The sequence below is a fragment of the Dendrobates tinctorius genome, unplaced genomic scaffold (assembly GCF_039654945.1).
Source record: "Dendrobates tinctorius isolate UK_male_01 unplaced genomic scaffold, ASM3965494v1 ptg000011l, whole genome shotgun sequence".
In the NCBI taxonomy this organism is placed as follows: domain Eukaryota; kingdom Metazoa; phylum Chordata; class Amphibia; order Anura; family Dendrobatidae; genus Dendrobates; species Dendrobates tinctorius.
The window spans coordinates 102,756,652-102,775,569 of NW_027361679.1; the positions used below are offsets into that span (position 1 = coordinate 102,756,652).

The following is an 18,918-nucleotide window of genomic DNA, read 5'->3' on the forward strand; positions in this document are numbered from 1 at the left end:
TGGAAGGTGTGTCAGAGGACTATTATACTGTTTTTACTCTGTGGAAATTGATGCCACTTTCGTGGTGTGTGACAATAATTTTTTTTAAATGTGGAGACTCGCAGTTGAGTCTTCATATGGTGGGTTGCCTGTATTTGAAGGTGTGTAAGAGGCCTAATATACTATTTCTACTCTGTGGAAATTGATGCCACGTTGGTCGTGTGTGGCAAGAATTTTTTGAAATGTGGAGACTTGAAGTTGGGTCTCCATCTGGTGGGTTGCCTGTAGTTGAAGGTGTAGCAGAGGCTTACTACAGCTCTGGCAAAAATTAAGAGACCACCACATCAAAACCCTGTCATGGGCAGCCCATTCTCCAGACCTGAACCCCATTGAAAACCTCTGGAATGTAATCAATAGTATGATGGATAGTCACAAGCCATCAAACAAAGAACTGCTTAAATTTTTGCGCCAGAAGCAGTGTGAAAGACTGGTGGAAAGAATCATGGTTATTCAACAAAATATTGATTTCTGAACTCCTCCTGAGTTAAAACATTAGTATTGTTGTTTCTAAATGATTATGAACTTGTTTTTTTTTCATTATTTGAAGTTTGAAAGCACTGTGTTTTTTTTATTTTGACCATTTCTCCTTTTCAGGAAAAAAACCCCTAAATTTATTGCTTGGAAATTCGGGGACATGTTGTCAGAAGTTTGTAGACTAAAAGAACAATTTACATTTTTTTCTTTAAATTCGTTTATTAACCACAAATGACATATATATATGTATACAACCAAGCCAGTATATATACACCCGTTAAGGTAAATTACAAAAGGACAATACATTTGTACAATAAATTGTTCATACAATTTCAGTTTCATGAGTCCATATATCGTTGAACAATTTACATTTTACTCGAAAATCTAATATATAAAGCTCAATGTGTGTGTGTGTATGTTTGTATATATGTATGTGTGTATGTCCGGGATTGGCATCTGCACCGTCGCAGCTACAGACACAAAATTTTGCACAGTCACACGTCTGGACCCCGAGAGCGTCATAGGCTATGTTATGAGGCGAAATTTTATTTGCACACGTTCCAATTCACCAAACAATTTTGCCCCTAGGTACATAGTGGGGAAAAAGTGTATGTATGTATGTGTGGATGTCCGGGATTGGCATGTGCACCGTCGCAGCTACAGCCACAAAATTTTGCACAGTCACACGTCTGGACCCCAAGAGTGTCATAAGCTATGTTGTGAGGCGAAATTTTAACCCCGCGCGTTCCAATTCACCAAACAATTTTGCCTATTATTCTTATAATTTCTATGGTGTTATCGTCCTTCTGTAAAGCTGTAAATAACACAATTTATTACCATGCCAACACAGACCACCCTCTGACACAGACTGCAGGGGGTGCCCAGTATCACACAGGATAGGATTAGATACACGGCTCAGCAGTCAGTATCACACAGGAGAGGATTAGATACACAGCTCAGCAGTCAGTATCACACAGGATAGGAATAGATACACGGCTCAGCAGACAGTATCACACAGGATAGGATTAGATACACAGCTCAGCACACAGTATCACACAGAATACTATTAGATAGATGGCTCAGCAGACAGTATCACACAGAATAGGATTAGATATATGGCTCAGCAGTCAGTATCACACAGGATAGGATTAGATGCACATTTTTTATGTGCACAATTTATTACCGTGCCAACACAGACCACCTCTGACACAGACTGCAGGGGGAGCCCAGTATCACACAGGATAGGATTAGATTCACGGCTCAGCAGTTGGTATCACACAGGATAGGATTAGATACACGGCTCAGCAGTCAGTATCACACAGGATAGAATTAGACACACGGCTGAGCACTCAGTAACACACATAATAGGATTAGGTACACAGCTCAGCAGTCAGTATCACACAGGATAGGGTTAGATACACGGCTCAGCAGATGGTATCACACAGGATAGGATTAGATACACTGCTCAGCAGTCAGTATCACACAGGATAGGATTAGATACGCGGTTGAGCAGTCAGTAACACATGATAGGATTAGATACACAGCTCAGAAAAACGTATCACGCAGGAGAGGATTAGGTACACAGCTCAGCAGACATCACACATACCCCAAGTGACTTGCAGCTGTAATCACAGCAAAAGGTGGCGCAACAAAGTATTACGTAAAAGGGGCCGAATAATATTGCACGCCCCACTTTTCAGTTTTTGACTTTCCACAAAAATTTTAAATAACCAATAAATTTTGTGCAACATCAAATTGTGTCCCACATGTTGTTGATTCTTCGCCAAAAATTTACATTTGGTATCTTTATGTTTGAAGCATGATATGTGGGAAAAGGTTGAAAAGTTCCAGTGGGCCGAATACGTTCGCAAGGCACTGCAACAGCAGAGGAAGCTATATAATAAGGGATGGCACCATATATAACTAGAGAGGATGGTACGTAATAAGTTACAGTGTTATATATAATAAAAGAGGAAACTATATAACTAAGGATGGTGTTATACAGAATTAGTGAGTACACTATATGCTAAGAGACTGTGTTATACATAATAAGTACGTATACTATATGCTAAGGGACTGTGTTAGACATAGTGAGTACACTATATACTAAGGGACTGTGTTAGACATAAGTGAGTACACTATTTACTAAGGGACTGTTAGACATAATAAGCGATAATGTCTTCCTCCACCTCCCCCTGTTCCTAAGGCCATTATAAGTCCCTCTTCCTCCCATCCCAATCCCCCACGCCCCTCATTGTCCTCCTCCCCTCGCATTCTATTATTGTCCTCTCCCCCACCCCATCATTGCCCTCTTCACCCCCACCTCCATCATTTTCTTCTCCCCCACCACTATCTTTGCTTTTTCCGCCACCACTCCCATCAATGCCCATTCCACCAAATCCATCATTTCCTCCTCCTCCACCTCCCCATTATTGCCCTTTCCACCACCACCATCATTGCATTCTCCCCCACCACCCCATCATCATTTCTTTTTCCCCCACCTCCCCATCATTGCCCTTTCCACCACCTCCATCATTGTCTTCTCCCCTACCACCCCATCATGGCCTTCTCCCCATTATGGCCTTCTCCCCATCACCCCATCATGGCCTTCTCTTCATCACTCCATCATGGATCACTCCATCATGGCCTTCTCCCCATTATCCCATCATGGCCTTCTCCACATCACTCCATCATTGCGTTCTCCTCCACCTACACACATATATACATACATACATACATACATATACACACACACACACATACATACATATATATACACACACACACAGCACCTCTCAACTGTCAGCAACATCACCGGCGCCCGTGCTTTCTCGCTCTGGCACAGTGGCTAGCTGGCCGCTGAATGATGATGTCATTCAGCGGCGCTGCTCTTTGTCAGAGACAGGAAGCGCTGGCGTCGTCACGCCCCAACCACACCTATTTCACAACTAGTCACACCCATGTCCACACTTCAACCACACTCATTTAGCACTGCTGATCACACTGACGTACTGAGGGCACAGTGGCTGGCATTATGGGCTCAGTGGCTGGTACTGTGGGCACACAGACTGGTACTGAGGAAAAGAAAGAAAGAACAGAGAGAAAAAAGAAAACATAGAGAGAAAGAAAGAGCGTAAGAAAGAGGGGAAAGAAAGAGAACAGAGAAAAATAAAGAAAGAAACAGAAAAAGAAAGAAAGACCAGAGAGAGAAAGAAAGAGGGGACAGAAAAAAAAACAGAGAGAAAAAGAGTGGAAAGAAAGAACAGAGAGGGAGAGAGAAAGAAAGAGGGGAAAGAAAGAAGAGAGAGAAAGAAAAAATAAAGGAAGAGGGGAAAGAAAGAACAGAGAGAGAAAGAGGGGACAGAAAAAAAGAACAGAGAGAGAAAAAGAAAGAAGGGAAAGAAAGAACAGAGGGAGAGAGAAAGAAAGAGGGGAAATAAAGAAAGAACAGAGCAAATGAAAGAACAGAGAGAGAAAGGAAGAGGGGAAAGAAAGAAAGGAGAGAGAAAGAAAGAGAGGAAAGAAAGAACAGAGAGAGAGAAAGAAAAAAAGAAAGATTAGAGAGAGAAAGAAACAGAGAGAGAAAGAAAGATTCTATAACGATACTATGGCAGCCTGGCTCCCTTTGTAGTGCCCACTTGAGCCTTCCGGTGCAGAACATATCATGATCCACTCACATGGCCAACATCCCCGAGTCCAAGGCGATCCCGCTGTCCGTGCTGTCGGAGGAAGACATGGTGATGGATCTGAAGCATTCCTTGAAGTTCCTCCATGGTTCCGTCACAATCTCCTCCAGAAATTACCTCATTTCCGGTCAGCTTCTAGCATGTCACTTCCGGTGGAATGTCACGCGCGAATTTTAAAGTGCTCCTCGGGACTCCGCCGTGTACTCCTGTGTCTGCTGGAAAAGTAAGCTCCCGGCCGGGGCAGTGGGGCAGACTCTCTCAAATTCGGGACTGTGCTACTGAATCCGGGTCAGTTGGGAGGTATGAATGCTCCCCACCATACACCTTGTACACGCATGGCTCCACACACCTCATACACACACGGTTCTGCTTTGTATGCCTCGTACACACACGGCTCTGCTCCGTACACCTCGCACACACATGGCTCCACTCAGTACACACATGGCTCCACTCCGTACACCTCGTACACATGCGGCTCAACTCCGTACACCTCATACACATGTGGCTCCACTCCATACACACACGGCTCCGCTTCATACACCTTGTACACACACAGCTCTGCTCCGTACACCTCGTACAAACGCGGCTCCGCTCCGTCCACCTTGTACACACACGGCTCTGCTCCCTACACCTTGTACACACACGGCTCTGCTCCGTACACCTCGTACACAGGCGGCTCCGCTCCGTACGCCTTGTACACACACGGCTCTGCTCTGTACACCTCATACACACACAGCTCCGCTCCGTACACCTCGTACACACATGGCTCTGCTACATCCACCCTGTAAACCCTTCCTGACCCCACACATAAACTTCCCCCATCCAGCACGACGACAACAAGCATAGCAGAGTCCTGCATACAACGAGGCACCTGATCATGTGACCCCTGACTCCTCCCCTCCTGTGACCTCATCAAAGGTCCTGTGCTCACAGAACAGCCCAGTGACGTCATTGCTGGGATTCATCAGTGAGGTGCTACGGTGGCTGGTGGGTCTCTCTGGGAGGGCGAGGAAGGGGTCAGTGCATGGGGGGGGGGCAATGCGCGAAAAATAAGCTCCCGCCCACGACAGTTGGGAGGTATGCATTAGCCGCCCTGCAGTGGCCCCCTGGAGCCTCTGGGCCCCAGTGCAGCCGTACCGGTTGAACCGGCGGTATGTCCGCCCATGGCTTCTGTGCCATTTGCAAATTTCTACTGTGGGTAAATTGCTGCCCCTTTTCATGGTGTCTGCCCCTAATTTTAGCTATTTGGAAGCTTTTTGTCACCCCTTATGGTGTTGTGTATATGTCTGGTTTGGCCTTCCATTTAATGTAATGGGGTTCGGGTACGTTCATTAAACTGTTCGGGGAACGTCTAAACATTCGGCGAATCAAGCTGAACCGAACCTTAAAAGGTTCGCTCACCTCAAGTTACTAGTTAGTGGTCTACCAAGCTGATATTTGTGTCTCCTGAGTGTGGCTGAGCAGAAATGCAGTTTGAGCTATTGCACAAAGTATCAGGGCTCCCAGCACAGCAGGCCTACATTGGTCCCTCACCCACATCTTAATTTCAACTTAATTTCAAAGCTGTAAATGCTGGCCTGGACTCTGTCTCTTGCATGGCCCATGGCTGACTGCAGAGGTGTATCTAGGTTTTCTAGCACCCGGGGCAAGAATTCAGTTTGGCGCCCCCCCCCAAGCACACATGCGATTTGCACACTTAGTCATGTACCGATGAGCTGCTCTTCCTAATGCTCTCAATGATCAGTGAAAAACTGAGAGAAGCAGGAAGAGAAGCTCGTTGTCACAGGACCATAAGTATGAAAATCGTATATGAGTGAAGTGTCCATATGATGACTGCTGGAACCTGTAGAGTTGAATTCTGACATTGCAGGCTTCTGAATTCTCACAACTAATGCACTGCACACTTTTAGGATTCTCCCTTCCCGGTGGCAAGAGTACACGGTCATGTCAGCACAAGCATGTGAGTTGTATACTTCTGGCCACATTCCGACTAGACATGCCCTGCCTCGCTCCATTCATGTTCATTGAGTGAGTTCATGCATGTCTAGTCAGCACGTGACTGCATGTATGTCACCGGCGCGAGAGAATCCTAACAGCATTCAGTGCACACTGTGAGAATTCAGAAGTCTGCAGTCACATAGAATGACTGCAGACTCAGCACAAACCTGGACAACCCCTTTAATGCTCCTAACATAAAAAAAACATGAGAATTAGTCAGTATCACAAATAACATTTGCATCCAGGTACCTTATAGATGACGTCTCTGGAGTTATTCTCCTTCTTTTCGTCATCTTGCCCAGACCCCATGATGAGTTTTCTCATCCACAGCTGTCTCTGCAGACTTCCATCTTCTCCGGTCTTCAGCAGAAAATCTCCACACGATGCCCTTAAAGATAGCAGTAACAAATATGAACCTAGCACTCATCTTAAAGGTATTTGTAAGGCGGTTTATTGTAATGCACGAAAAAAGACGTTTCGGTCAATGTGACCTTCTTCAGTTACGTGTGGTATATAGATTGTGTAGAGCTTATAGGCATCTATCAGAAAAGACGATGGTGCTTTAGGCATTGAGGAGAATGATCTCTCTAAGGTAATGAGCTTGTCAGTATATAGGAGAGGGGCAAACGTGCCTCAAGATGCGGTGGCCGGTGGTCGGTTTGTTTTCATTGATTTTTCCCTTCTCGAGCTGTTGCCGGCAGAGCAGGAAGAATGACAGCGACATTCAGCACCACATGCAGTGGAACAGTGCTTACTATAGTGCTACTTTCTCTGCGGCCGTCTGTGTGGTACTGATGCGGCACACGGGCGGTACACGTGTGCCACACGGATGTGCCACATGGACAGTGTCGGACTGGCCCACCGGAGAACCGGAGGATTCTCCGGTGGGCCTTGGCATCCTGTGGTCCCTCGCACCTGCTGGCATACAGTGCCAGCTGCCTAGGGCCCCTGCTGCTCCAGGGGCCCCCAGCCAGTGGTGTGTCACACACCATGCAGCTGCTATGGGGGCCCTGTGCCAGCGGAGCAGCAGCGGGTGACAGGAGGCAGGAGCCCCTGTCCCCACTGCTAAAGAGAAATGAATATTCACTGCTTCCCACGCCCACAGGGGCGTGGGAAGCAGTGAATATCATTTCATGGTCTCCACTCCCCCAGGGGCCCCGTCCCCCCAGCCCAGTAAGCCACTATGCGGCCCTAAATCAGGGCTGGCGCCGCTATGTCTGGCAGACGTGCAGCGGGCACCAGGACGGGCACATTGATGGCAGCCATGAGGGTGGCACCCAGAGCAGTGAATGGCGGGAGGGGCGGCAGTCACGTGACACCGCACGGTGTTGATGGAGCCGGGACCGGCGATGATGCTATCCAGACAGTCTGGGGCCTGGGCAGTAGCGCGGCAGAGGCGGCCGGGAACACCGCACCAGGGCCGTGCCAGCAGCACCTGCAGATGAGACCGGGCACACGGCGTGGATGAAGAGGAGAACGGCGCGGAGTTGATCAGGTCACGTGATCCTTGCATAGGACTGCAGGCAGACTCGCTGGCGCTGCATCCTCTCTAGAGCTCGTCCATATGGATGTAGCAGAGCTGTGCCGCTCAGGTGAGGAGAGGAAGGTCTGTGCTTCATGACAGTATCACAATGTGGCATCCATAGTTTTACGTAGGACTGCATGATCTTATCATAATGGGGCATCCATGGTTTTACATAGGACTGCAGCAAAACCTGCTCTGTTTTCTTAGCGTTGGTGAATAGCTATTCTGCACAATTGTAGCAGAGCTGAGTTTGTCTGCTGTGCAAGGGGAAGTCCGTCATTTAGCAAGGGTCCTGGTCAAAATGTGGTTTTACATAGGACTGCAGAACAAAACTATCTTATACTGATGTAGCAGAGCTGAAGCTGTGAGGCGTGTGAGGTTTGTCACTTGGTCCTGACACACACTGAAGCTGGAATCAGTGTGGGAGTGAGGAGGAGAGGTGAGTATTGTGGTTTGTTTTTTTTTTATATCTCTATCTCTCTCTATCTATCTATCTATCTATCTATCTATCTATCTCTCTCTCTATCTATCTCTATATCTATCTATTTATCCTTTATCTATCTTCTATCTATCTATCCATCTATTCATAGATCTATTTATCCCATATCTATCTATCTATCTATCTATCTATCTATCTATCTATCTATTTATCTATCTATCTCTATATCTATCTATTTATCCATTATCTATCTTCTATCTATATATCTATCTATCCATAGATCTATCTATTTATCCCATATCTATCTCTATCTATCTATCTATCTATCTATCTATCTATCTATCTATCTATCTATGTATTTATCTATCTATCCATTATCTATCTTCTATCTATATATCTATCTATCCATAGATCTATCTATTTATCCCATATCTATCTGTCTATATCTATATATATAGCATTATACCCTATGAGGGGGGCAGCATTGAATTCTATGGAGAGTTTCATTATATTCTATGAGGAGGCTACATTATACTAAACGAGGGGGCTGCTTTATATTCTATGAGGGGGCTACCCCAACTCCTGCTACATAATTAAAACGTGTACTACCTTATATTATACCCTGATATTAGCGTGTTTTACCGCACAGTTGGTGGTCTTGTATTTATTTCTATGTAGCTACATAGTGGGCCCCGAGAATGATTTTCTCTGGTGGGCCCAAGGTGTTCCAGTCCGACACTGCACATGGACATCTCTGGTACCGTGTTTTTCGGTACCGGAAATATCTGGACATTTGAAACCGCCCTTACAGAGTGCTGCGGTATTCTTTTGTTTGTATAATATGCAATCAAAGCTGCTTGGATCTGTTCACACTTGCTTAATTCTGTTCAGAGGTGCTGGTTATTTTTTTTTCCCTTGTAGTTTAATTTTTCTTAACATATACAGTACATGAACATGTTTTTTTTCTTTTAATCTTTAGCTTCCTATTGGAGAAATGGAAGGACATCCAGGTTGGAGACATTATCTGCCTACAAAAGGATGACTTTGTTCCTGTAAGTGACTCCACTAGGCACCGCTCCCTGTTTGTGTGGATATGTAAACATGCATAATATATCAAACTTAGGGTCTTTTCTTTTTTGTCTGCTACCCATGAGAAGGGATATGTCCATAATCATGTAGATTTTATAGACCTCAAACATTTACAAGTTATATGTGGAAGCGAAAAAAAAAATCAGCTAAAATGTTGTTTTTGCTCCAAGTTTGTTATTTTCACAAGGGATAATAGGAGAAAATTGACCTCGTAATTTGTTACACAATTTCTCCCGAACACGATGTGTTCTAAAACTGCTGTTTTAGCACATGGCAGCTCTTGGAAAGGAAAGAGTGCTTATTAGATTTTTGGAGCGTAAATTTAGCTGGAATCGATTGTGAATGCCATGTCACATTTGCAGGGCTCCTGACATGCCAAAACTGCAGAAACCTCCATAAATTACCCCATTTTGGAAACTAGACTCCTCATTGAATTTTTCTAGGTGTATTTTTAACAATATCTTTTTACTTGGTTTTAAGAAAATAACAACAAACAGCGTATACAAACTTTAGACTGACAAACATTGAAGTCTACATAGGGATTAAGCCTTCAGAAAATAAAATACAACATAACATGCAGGGCTGTATTCAACAGATGACAAGGATTGCAAACATTAATGACTACTATTAAATTAGAACAATGTTTTCTAGATGATTCAACCATCTCTTCCAATTAACATTGAAAACTTGTAACTTATTATTTTGTGTGCTATCATTTTTTCTAAAGCAAAAGTTTTATTTATCGATTGAATTATCTCTTCGTTGGCAGGAATTCCTGGGGACTTCCAATATCTTGTAATCGCTATTTTTGTAGCTAGAAGAATATGTGAGGCAATTACTCTGCCATTGGAGGGAGTAGAATACAGTATGTATAACTAACAAAAGTAGTGCTAAAGAAGGAGATGGTTTTATTTTTTGGTGGAGTAGAGAAGAGATCAGATGAAAAGTTAATGACCAGGTGGAAGTGATTACTGGGCAGCTCCAAAATGTGTGGATTAACCCCTTCACCCCCAAGGGTGGTTTGCACGTTCATGACCGGGCCAATTTTTACAATTCTGATGTGTGGTGAGCACTTTGAACCCCCAAGGGCTTCACAGAAGTTTATAACGCCCGGGCGTGAAAATAAAAAAATCATATTTTTTGCCCACAAAAATCATAGAATCATAGAATCATAGAATCATAGAATCGTAGAGTTGGAAGGGACCTCCTGGGCCATCTGGTCCAACCCCCTGCTCAAAGCAGGATTCGCTAAATCATCCCAGTTAGATGTCTGTCCAGCCTCTGTTTGAAGACTTCCATTGAAGGAGAACTCACCACTTCTCGTGGCAGCCTGTTCCACTCATTGATCACTCTAACTGTCAAAAAGTTTTTTCTAATATCTAATCTGTGTCTCCTCCCATTCAGCTTCATCCCATTGCTTCTAGTCTTTCCTTGTGCAAATGAGAATAAAGTTGATCCTTCTACAATGTGACAGCCCTTTAGATATTTGTAGACAGCTATTAAGTCTCCTCTCAGTCTTCTCTTTTGCAAACTAAACATTCCCAAATCCTGCAACCTTTCCTCATAAGACAGGGTTTGCAGACCGGTCACCATTCTGGTCGCTCTTTTCTGAACTTGCTCCAGTTTGTTGATGTCTTTTTTAAAATGTGGTGCCCAAAATTGGACACAATATTCCAGATGAGGTCTGACCAAAGAGGAGTAGAGGGAAATAATTACTTCACGTGATCTAGACTGTATGCTTCTGTTAATACATCCTAGAATTGCATTTGCCTTTTTTGCTGCTGCATCACACTGTTGACTCATATTCAGTCTGTGATCTATTAGTATACCCAAGTCTTTTTCACATGTGCTGTCACTTAGCCCTATTCCTCCCATTCTATATATGCTTTTTTCATTTTTATTGCCCAGATGTAGTACTTTGCATTTCTCCCTGTTAAAAACCATTCTGTTAGTTGCTGCCCACTTCTCCAGTTTATTTAAATCTTTTTGAATCCTCTCTCTCTCTTCTCTAGTATTAGCTATCCCTCCTAGCTTTGTGTCATCAGCAAATTTAATCAGTTTACCCTCAATTCCTTCATCTAAATCGTTGATAAAGATGTTGAACAATACAGGGCCCAGGACAGAGCCCTGTGGTACCCCACTTGAGACATTCTTCCAACTGGATGTGCAGCCATTTACGACCACTCTTTGGGTCCGATCACTAAGCCAGTTATGAATCCACCTAACAGTTGCCTTGTCCATTCCATACTTAGTCATTTTTTCAATAAGGATTGTATGAGAGACTTTGTCAAATGCTTTGCTGAAGTCAAGATATACTATATCTACAGCATTTCCTTGATCCACCCAATCAGTAATACCATCATAGAAGGAAATTAAATTAGTCTGACATGACTTATTAGTTACAAACCCATGCTGACTCTGTTTAATCACTTCATTCTTATCCAGGTATTGACATACATGTTGTTTAATAATTTGTTCAAAGATCTTTCCTGGTATAGAAGTCAGACTCACCGGCCTATAGTTGCCTGGGTCCACCTTCTTCCCCTTTTTGAAGATAGGAACAACATTTGCTCTTCTCCAGTCTTCTGGCACTTCTCCTGTTCTCCAAGAATTTTCAAAGATTATGGAGAGGGGTTCAAAAATTTCTTCTGCTATCTCCTTCAGTACTCTGGGGTGTAATTCATCTGGACCTGGAGACTTGAATACATTTAGGTTAGCTAAGTGTTTCCTCACTATCTTTCTGTTTATAGATATCCTGGATTCTTCTATTCCCTTAATAGGACAGTGAATAACAGTTGATGTTACATTTCCTTTCTGAGAGAAAACAGATGCAAAATAGGAATTTAAAAGTTCAGCCTTCTCAACATCCTGTCTTACCATTTCATCATTTTCATCCTGTAAAAATCCTATAGCATCTTTGACTTTTCTTTTACTTTTGACATATCCCCAAAATCCTTTATTATTGCTTTTGACATCTCTTGCAAGCCTCAATTCATTTTCAGCTTTAGATAATCTGATTTGTGCCTTGCAGGTTCTGCAGACAGCATTATATTCTTCTTTAGATATGCCTCCTTCTTTCCATTTTATAAACATTTTTTGCTTCCTTTTTAGCATGTGCTTAAGTTCTGTGTTCATCCATCCTGGTTTCCTTAAATGCTTCCTATTCTTCCCTCTTTTCGGAATTGTTAACAACTGTGCTTTGAGAATTTCATTTTTCAAGATTTCCCATCCTTCCTGGACATTTTTGTCTTTAAGGATATCCAGCCATTGGATCCCTCCAATTCTCTTTCTGAATCCCTTAAAATCTGCCTTTCTGAAATCTAACCTTGACGTCTGAGTCTTCACAGGTCTTCCGCCTCTAGTTATCCAAAATTCTAAAATAGCATGGTCGCTACCTCCTAGGGTCCCAGCCACTTTTACCTCCTCAACCATTTCCTCCCTGTTTATAAGGATTAGATCCAAGGTAGCAGTTCCCCTTGTTTTCTCCTTTACCTTTTGGAAGATAAAGTTGTCAGCAAGAGAGGATAAGAATTTCCTTGACCTGTTAGTTTTGCCTGAGAGAGATTCCCAACAAATGTCTGGATAGTTGAAATCTCCCATGACAACTATGTCATATTTTTTGGAGAACTTGGCCATTTGATGCATAAAGAGTTCATCCATATCTTCAGCTTGCACAGGCGGCCTGTAGTAAATGCCTACAATGGTGTCCTTTCCATTGTTCTGTCCTTGTATTCTTACCCAAACAGTTTCCACAGAACTCCCAGTCTCTGAAGCTTCAATCTCTGTGCAGATATACGCATTTCTAACATACAATGCGACACCCCCTCCTCGTTTATCAAGTCTGTTTCTTGCAAATAAGTTGTATCCTTCTAGTCTTGTATTCCAATCATGTGTATTGTCCCACCAAGTTTCAGTGATTCCAATGACATCATATTTCTTTTCCTGTGTTAGTAGTTCCAATTCTCCTTGTTTGTTGCCCATGCTTTGTGCATTAGTATAGAAACATTTTAGTTTGTGATTGGTTTCTCCTTCTCCAATATTTTTTTTAATTAGATTCTTTCGTCTTTGTTCTTCCTTTCCACTTCTAATAGCAGAGTTCTCAGTAGCATTTGTCAGGTGTATGGCTTTTTCTGGTCTTTTGCTTCCCTTCCCATGTTGTTCTAGTTTAAAGCTCTCCTTACAAGTGTAGCAAGGCGACTTCCAAATACCTGCTTTCCAGTCTTCGTAAGGTGCACCCCATCTCTAGCAAGTAGTCCATCGTATAAGTAGTTCACTCCGTGATCCAGAAATCCAAATCGTTGCTGACGGCACCATCGACGTAGCCAGTTGTTCACCTGCAGAATCTTATTCCACCTCCTTGTTCCATGGCCATCCACTGGGAGGATGGAAGAGAAGACCACCTGCGCTCCCAGTTCTTTCACTTTCTTGCCTAAGTCTTCAAAGTCTCTGCAGATGGTTTCCAGGTCGTTTCTTGCGGTGTCATTTGTCCCCACATGTAGTAGCAGGAATGGGTAGTCATCTGTAGGTCTGAAGAGTCCTGATATCCTGTCAGACACATCTTTAATTTTTGCACCTGGAAGACAGCACATTTCTCTTGAAGTTATATCCGGTCTGCAGATAGCGGCCTCTGTTCCTCTCAACAGGGAATCCCCCATGACCACCACTCTCCGTTTCTTCTTCACAACATTTTTCTTTCTCCATCCAGGAGGACTCTGAAGGCGTACAAGGTTGCTGTTTGTTGGCAAAGTCTTATCCTGATGTATTTCTTCATCGTTTTCCTGCGTGAGAGCCTGGTACTGGTTTCTGAGCAGTATGGGTGCTGACTGCCTCCTGATCCTCCTGCTTCTCTGGGTCACATGTCTCCATTCCTCTGTTTCTTCAGGTGCACTTCGAATTTCTTCTCTTTCTGTAACATGAAGAGATAATTCTGCTCTGTCCAAGAACTCTTCACCTTCCTTAATGATCTTCAACGTAGCTAACCTCTCTTCGAGATTTTGCAACTTTTCCTCCAACAGGGTCACAAGCTTGCATTTGTGGCATGTGAAGTTTGGCTTTTCCACTGGTAAATCTGTGAACATGTAGCAAGAAATGCAGCTCACCAAATGGCTCCTGGCCTCTTCCATCTTGAGATTTCTTAAAAAGATGAAAGATGAGCCAAAATTCGCGCGCCGATAGGCGCTCGGTTTCTCCGATTTCCTCTTTTCAGCTGCAACGGCCAAAACCCAGTGATCGTTGAGCTCGCGGAGACTCTTCACTTATCCCAGAAGGCACTTGGAATATGCAAATGATCTCCTCAAGACTCTTCCCCTGGTTTCTCCGATTTCCTCTTTTCAGCTGCAACGGCCAAAACCCAGTGATCGTTGAGCTCGCGGAGACTCTTCACTTATCCCAGAAGGCACTGGGAATATACAAATGATCTCCTCAAGACTCTTCCCCTGGTTTCTCCGATTTCCTCTTTTCAGCTGCAACGGCCAAAACCCAGTGATCGTTGAGCTCGCGGAGACTCTTCACTTATCCCAGAAGGCACTGGGAATATGCAAATGATCTCCTCAAGACTCTTCCCCTGGTTTCTCCGATTTCCTCTTTTCAGCTGCAACGGCCAAAACCCAGTGATCGTTGAGCTCGCGGAGACTCTTCACTTATCCCAGAAGGCACTGGGAATATGCAAATGATCTCCTCAAGACTCTTCCCCTGGTTTCTCCGATTTCCTCTTTTCAGCTGCAACGGCCAAAACCCAGTGATCGTTGAGCTCGCGGAGACTCTTCACTTATCCCAGAAGGCACTTGGAATATGCAAATGATCTCCTCAAGACTCTTCCCCTGATATTTTTGTCCCCAATTTTTTATTTTCCTAAGGGCAACAGGAGAAATAGGACCCCAAAAGTTGTTTGGCAATTTGTCCTGAGTAGGCTGATACCCCATATGTGGGGGTAAAACACTGTTTGGGCGCATGGCAGAGCTTGGAAGGGAAGGAGCACCATTTGACTTTTTCAACGCAGAATTGGCTGGAATTGAGATCAGACGCCATGTTGCGTTTGGAGAGCACCTGATGTGCCCAAACAGTGGAAACCCCCCAATTCTAACTCCAACCCTAACCCCAACACACCCCTAACCCTAATCTCAGCCCTAGCCCTAACTCTAGCCCTAACTCTAGCCCTAACCCTAATGGGAAAATGGAAATAAATACATTTTTTAAATTTTATTATTGTTCCCTAACTAAGGTGGTGATAACGGGGGGTTTGATTTACTATTTATGGCGGTTTTTATTTTTGGCAGCTGTCACATGCTAAAAGACGCTTTTTATTGTAAAAATAGTTTTTGCATCACCATATATTGAGAGCTATAATTTTTCCGTATTTTGACACACCGAGTCATGTGAGGTCTTATTTTTTTGCTTGACGAGTTGACGTTTTTATTGGTATCATGTTCGGGCACGTGACATTTTTTGATCGTTTTTTATTCCGATTTTTGGGACGCAGAATGAACAAAAACCAGTGTTTCATGAATTTCTTTTGGGGGGTGCGTTTACACCGTTCCGCGTGCGGTAAAATTGATAAAGCGGTTTTATTCTTCGGGTCAGTACGGTTACAGCGATACCTCATTTATGTCTTTTTTATGTTTTGGCGCTTTTATGCAATAAAAACAATTCTATATAAAAAATAATTATTTTTGCATCGCTTTATTCTGCAAGCTATAACTTTTTTATTTTTTCTCTGATGATGCTGTATGGCAGCTTGTTTTTTGCGGGACAAGCTGACGTTTTCAGTGGTACCAAGGATATTTATATGCGTCTTTTTGATCGCGCGTTATTGCACTTTTTGTTCGGCGGTATGATAATAAATCATTATCTTTTGCTTCTTTTTTTATTTTTATTTTTTAAGGGGTTCGCTAAAGGGGTTAACTAATGGGACAGTTTTATAGGGCAGGTCGTTACGGACGCGGCGATACCAAATATGTGTACTTTTATTTATTTTATTTTTTTATTTCCAAAAAATGAATTTATTAGGGAATATTTTTTAAATTTTAAATTTATTTAGCGATTTTTTTAAAATTATTTTTGCTTTTTTTTTTTTTTTTTTTTAACTTTATTAGGCAATCTGTCTCAGGCAGTGTGCAGGTTTCCTCCTTGCCTGCGCTTTGCAGGCACTGAGGAAGCCAGCTCCCTGCAGGCCCCCGAAGGTCCCCGTCGCCATCTTGGATCCGGGGACCTGCAGCGAAAGAGCCCCCCGCAGCAGCGCTGCACATTACGCGCTGTGGGGGGCTCAGGGAAGCATGGAGGGAGGCCCCTCCCTGCCGATGCTTCCCTTTAACCCCCGGTACACCGCGATCGTGTTTGATCGCGGTGTGCAAAGGGTTAACGTGTCGGGGGCGGTCCGTGACCGCCCCTGACACATAGTGCCGGGTGTCAGCTGTGATAATCAGCTGACACCCGGCCGCGATCAGCGGCGCTCACCACGTGGGCGCCGCTGATCGCGGTAGACGTACTATCCCGTCCATGGGCATAGGGGCCCGGGTCCCATGGACGGGATAGTACGTCTGATGTCAGAAAGGGGTTAAAGAACCTTTTTGGCTACAGTTATGCCAACATAGTGAGTAGAAGAGGGGTGTAATACCATCTAAAACTGTTTTCCTATAGGACTCAAGATAAGAGGCACATTTGAAGGTATGAGCTGCAAAAACTAGTGAGCTTGTCCATTCACTGCTCGAGAATGTTTTATTAAATTCTTTTTTCCACGATAAAAAGGGAGTCGACTTTATAAAAACATTTTTCATGTCTATTAAATTATGTATGGGTTTTAGGCCTACTTTATTGGGTGAAACATTTGAAAGACTCAATATTAATCCTGAGTTAACCGTACGCTCTGATATCGGAAAATGTTGCAACGCGTGCCAAATTTCAAGATATTTATAGAAATCTTTATTGGGAATTTTGAAATGATTATGTAAAGAAGCAAAAGAGAGGAGGTTAGGACCTCCATACAAATCTTTCACTAGTACAATGCTTTGCTTTGTCCAATCTTTAATATTAAGATATGGTATTAAGAGTTCTAAGGTTTCCAATGGAGTTATGGATATAACCGGTGCTGAGGCGTTAGAACCTTTTTTATGGAATGCTTTCCAGATAGAGATGGATGTCACCGTCAAAGGAAGAGCATCTATCCTTTTAGTTGGAACAATCAAAGAAGCACTTTAAAGGTTTTTAGATTTTTAGAGCCCGCACATTGTGATTCAATTCAAACCCAATTACAAGTTTTATTTCCATTCCACCATGCTCTAACTTGATCTAATTGGGTAGCTAGATAGTAATCATGTATATTAGGAAGGTTGAACCCTCCAAATTTCTTAGGTATTTTTATGAGGTGATTAGATGAGCAAGGTCTTTTGTTCGTCCACACAAAAATTCTGTCTATCTGACAGAAAAAAGTTTTTGGGAGGAAGATTGGAACAGTGTGAAACAAGTATAATAATTTGGGTAATGAGAATATCTGAAAGACTGCAACACGTCCCACCCATGAAATCTCGTATTGGCCTATTTTATTTAGGTCAGATTCTAAAGTCTACAACAAAGGAAGATAATTTGATTTAAAGAAAGTTGATGTAGATATAGCTATTGACATTCCTAAATATGTAATATGGTCCCGATGCCAATCAAGAGGAACATTCTTTTGTAAATGTAGTAGAACCTCATCTGGGGTGTTTAAAGGCAGAATCTGGGATTTGTTTTCATTTATTTTATAGTATGACATGATTCCAAAATGTTTGATTATCTCTAAGGCTTCCCCAAGTGAATTCTCAGGCTCCGCTAAGGTTAAAATCACGTCATCAGCATATAATGAAATGCTATATGAACTTCCAGAAATCTCCACCCCCTTTATTCTTTCATTTTGCCTAATGGCCTGTGCCAAAGGTTCAATAGTGAGCATAAACATCAGGGGGGCATGCCTCTCTTGTTCCGTTTGTTATTAAAAATTCTTCCGATAAAGTGCCATTAGCGTAAACATTTGCTGAGGGTGTGGAGTAAAGGGCTTTAATGGCATTTAGTATTGAGCCCCTGAACCCAATTCGATCCTACTCCGAGAATGCAAACGACCAGTTAATCCGGTCGAACACCTTCTCTGCATCCAAAGCCACCAGGAGCACTGGAGCCCTCCTTTTGTTTATGACATCAATCAAGTCAATGACCCTTGTGTTATCTGCCGCCTGTCTCCCTTTTATAAAGTCAGTTTGATCTACTGATATTAATGATGTGAGAATGGGGGCTAGGCGTGTCGCTAGGCATTTAGCGTAGATCTTAATGTCGGTATTTAATAAGGATATGGGTCTAAAATTTTGTGGGATGTCCGGCTGCTTGCCGGGTTTTGGTAATGTTATTATTGTGGCTGATAACATCTCTTTGGGAAATGAACCCTGAAAAAACGCATACTGAAGGCTTTATGACAGATATGGAGTTAACTGATCTATAAAGACTTTATAATATCTGTTTGAAAAACCATCAGGGTGCGGCGCTTTATGTGATGGTTTTCTTTATTTCTGCATTAGTAAGAGGGGCACTCAACTGCTCCAACTGATCCTTAGACAGAGAAGGAAAACTAAGATTAGATAGGAGGGACTCAATGTCCAACAAATTGGGAGGAATATGATCAGGAGCAGAAGATAAGTTATAAAGTG

The 18,918-nt window shown here is 43.1% G+C and overlaps 1 protein-coding gene across 1 annotated transcript in view; it reads left to right on the forward strand.

Moving 5' to 3' along the window:
* Positions 1 to 18,918, forward strand: part of ATP8B3 (ATPase phospholipid transporting 8B3) — an 807,548-nt gene that overhangs the window by 354,767 nt on the left and 433,863 nt on the right. Inside the window, exon 8 of the mRNA XM_073545649.1 lies at positions 9,141 to 9,213. Coding sequence (XP_073401750.1) covers positions 9,141 to 9,213 — 73 coding nt within the window. The remainder of the gene's footprint in view (positions 1 to 9,140; positions 9,214 to 18,918) is intronic.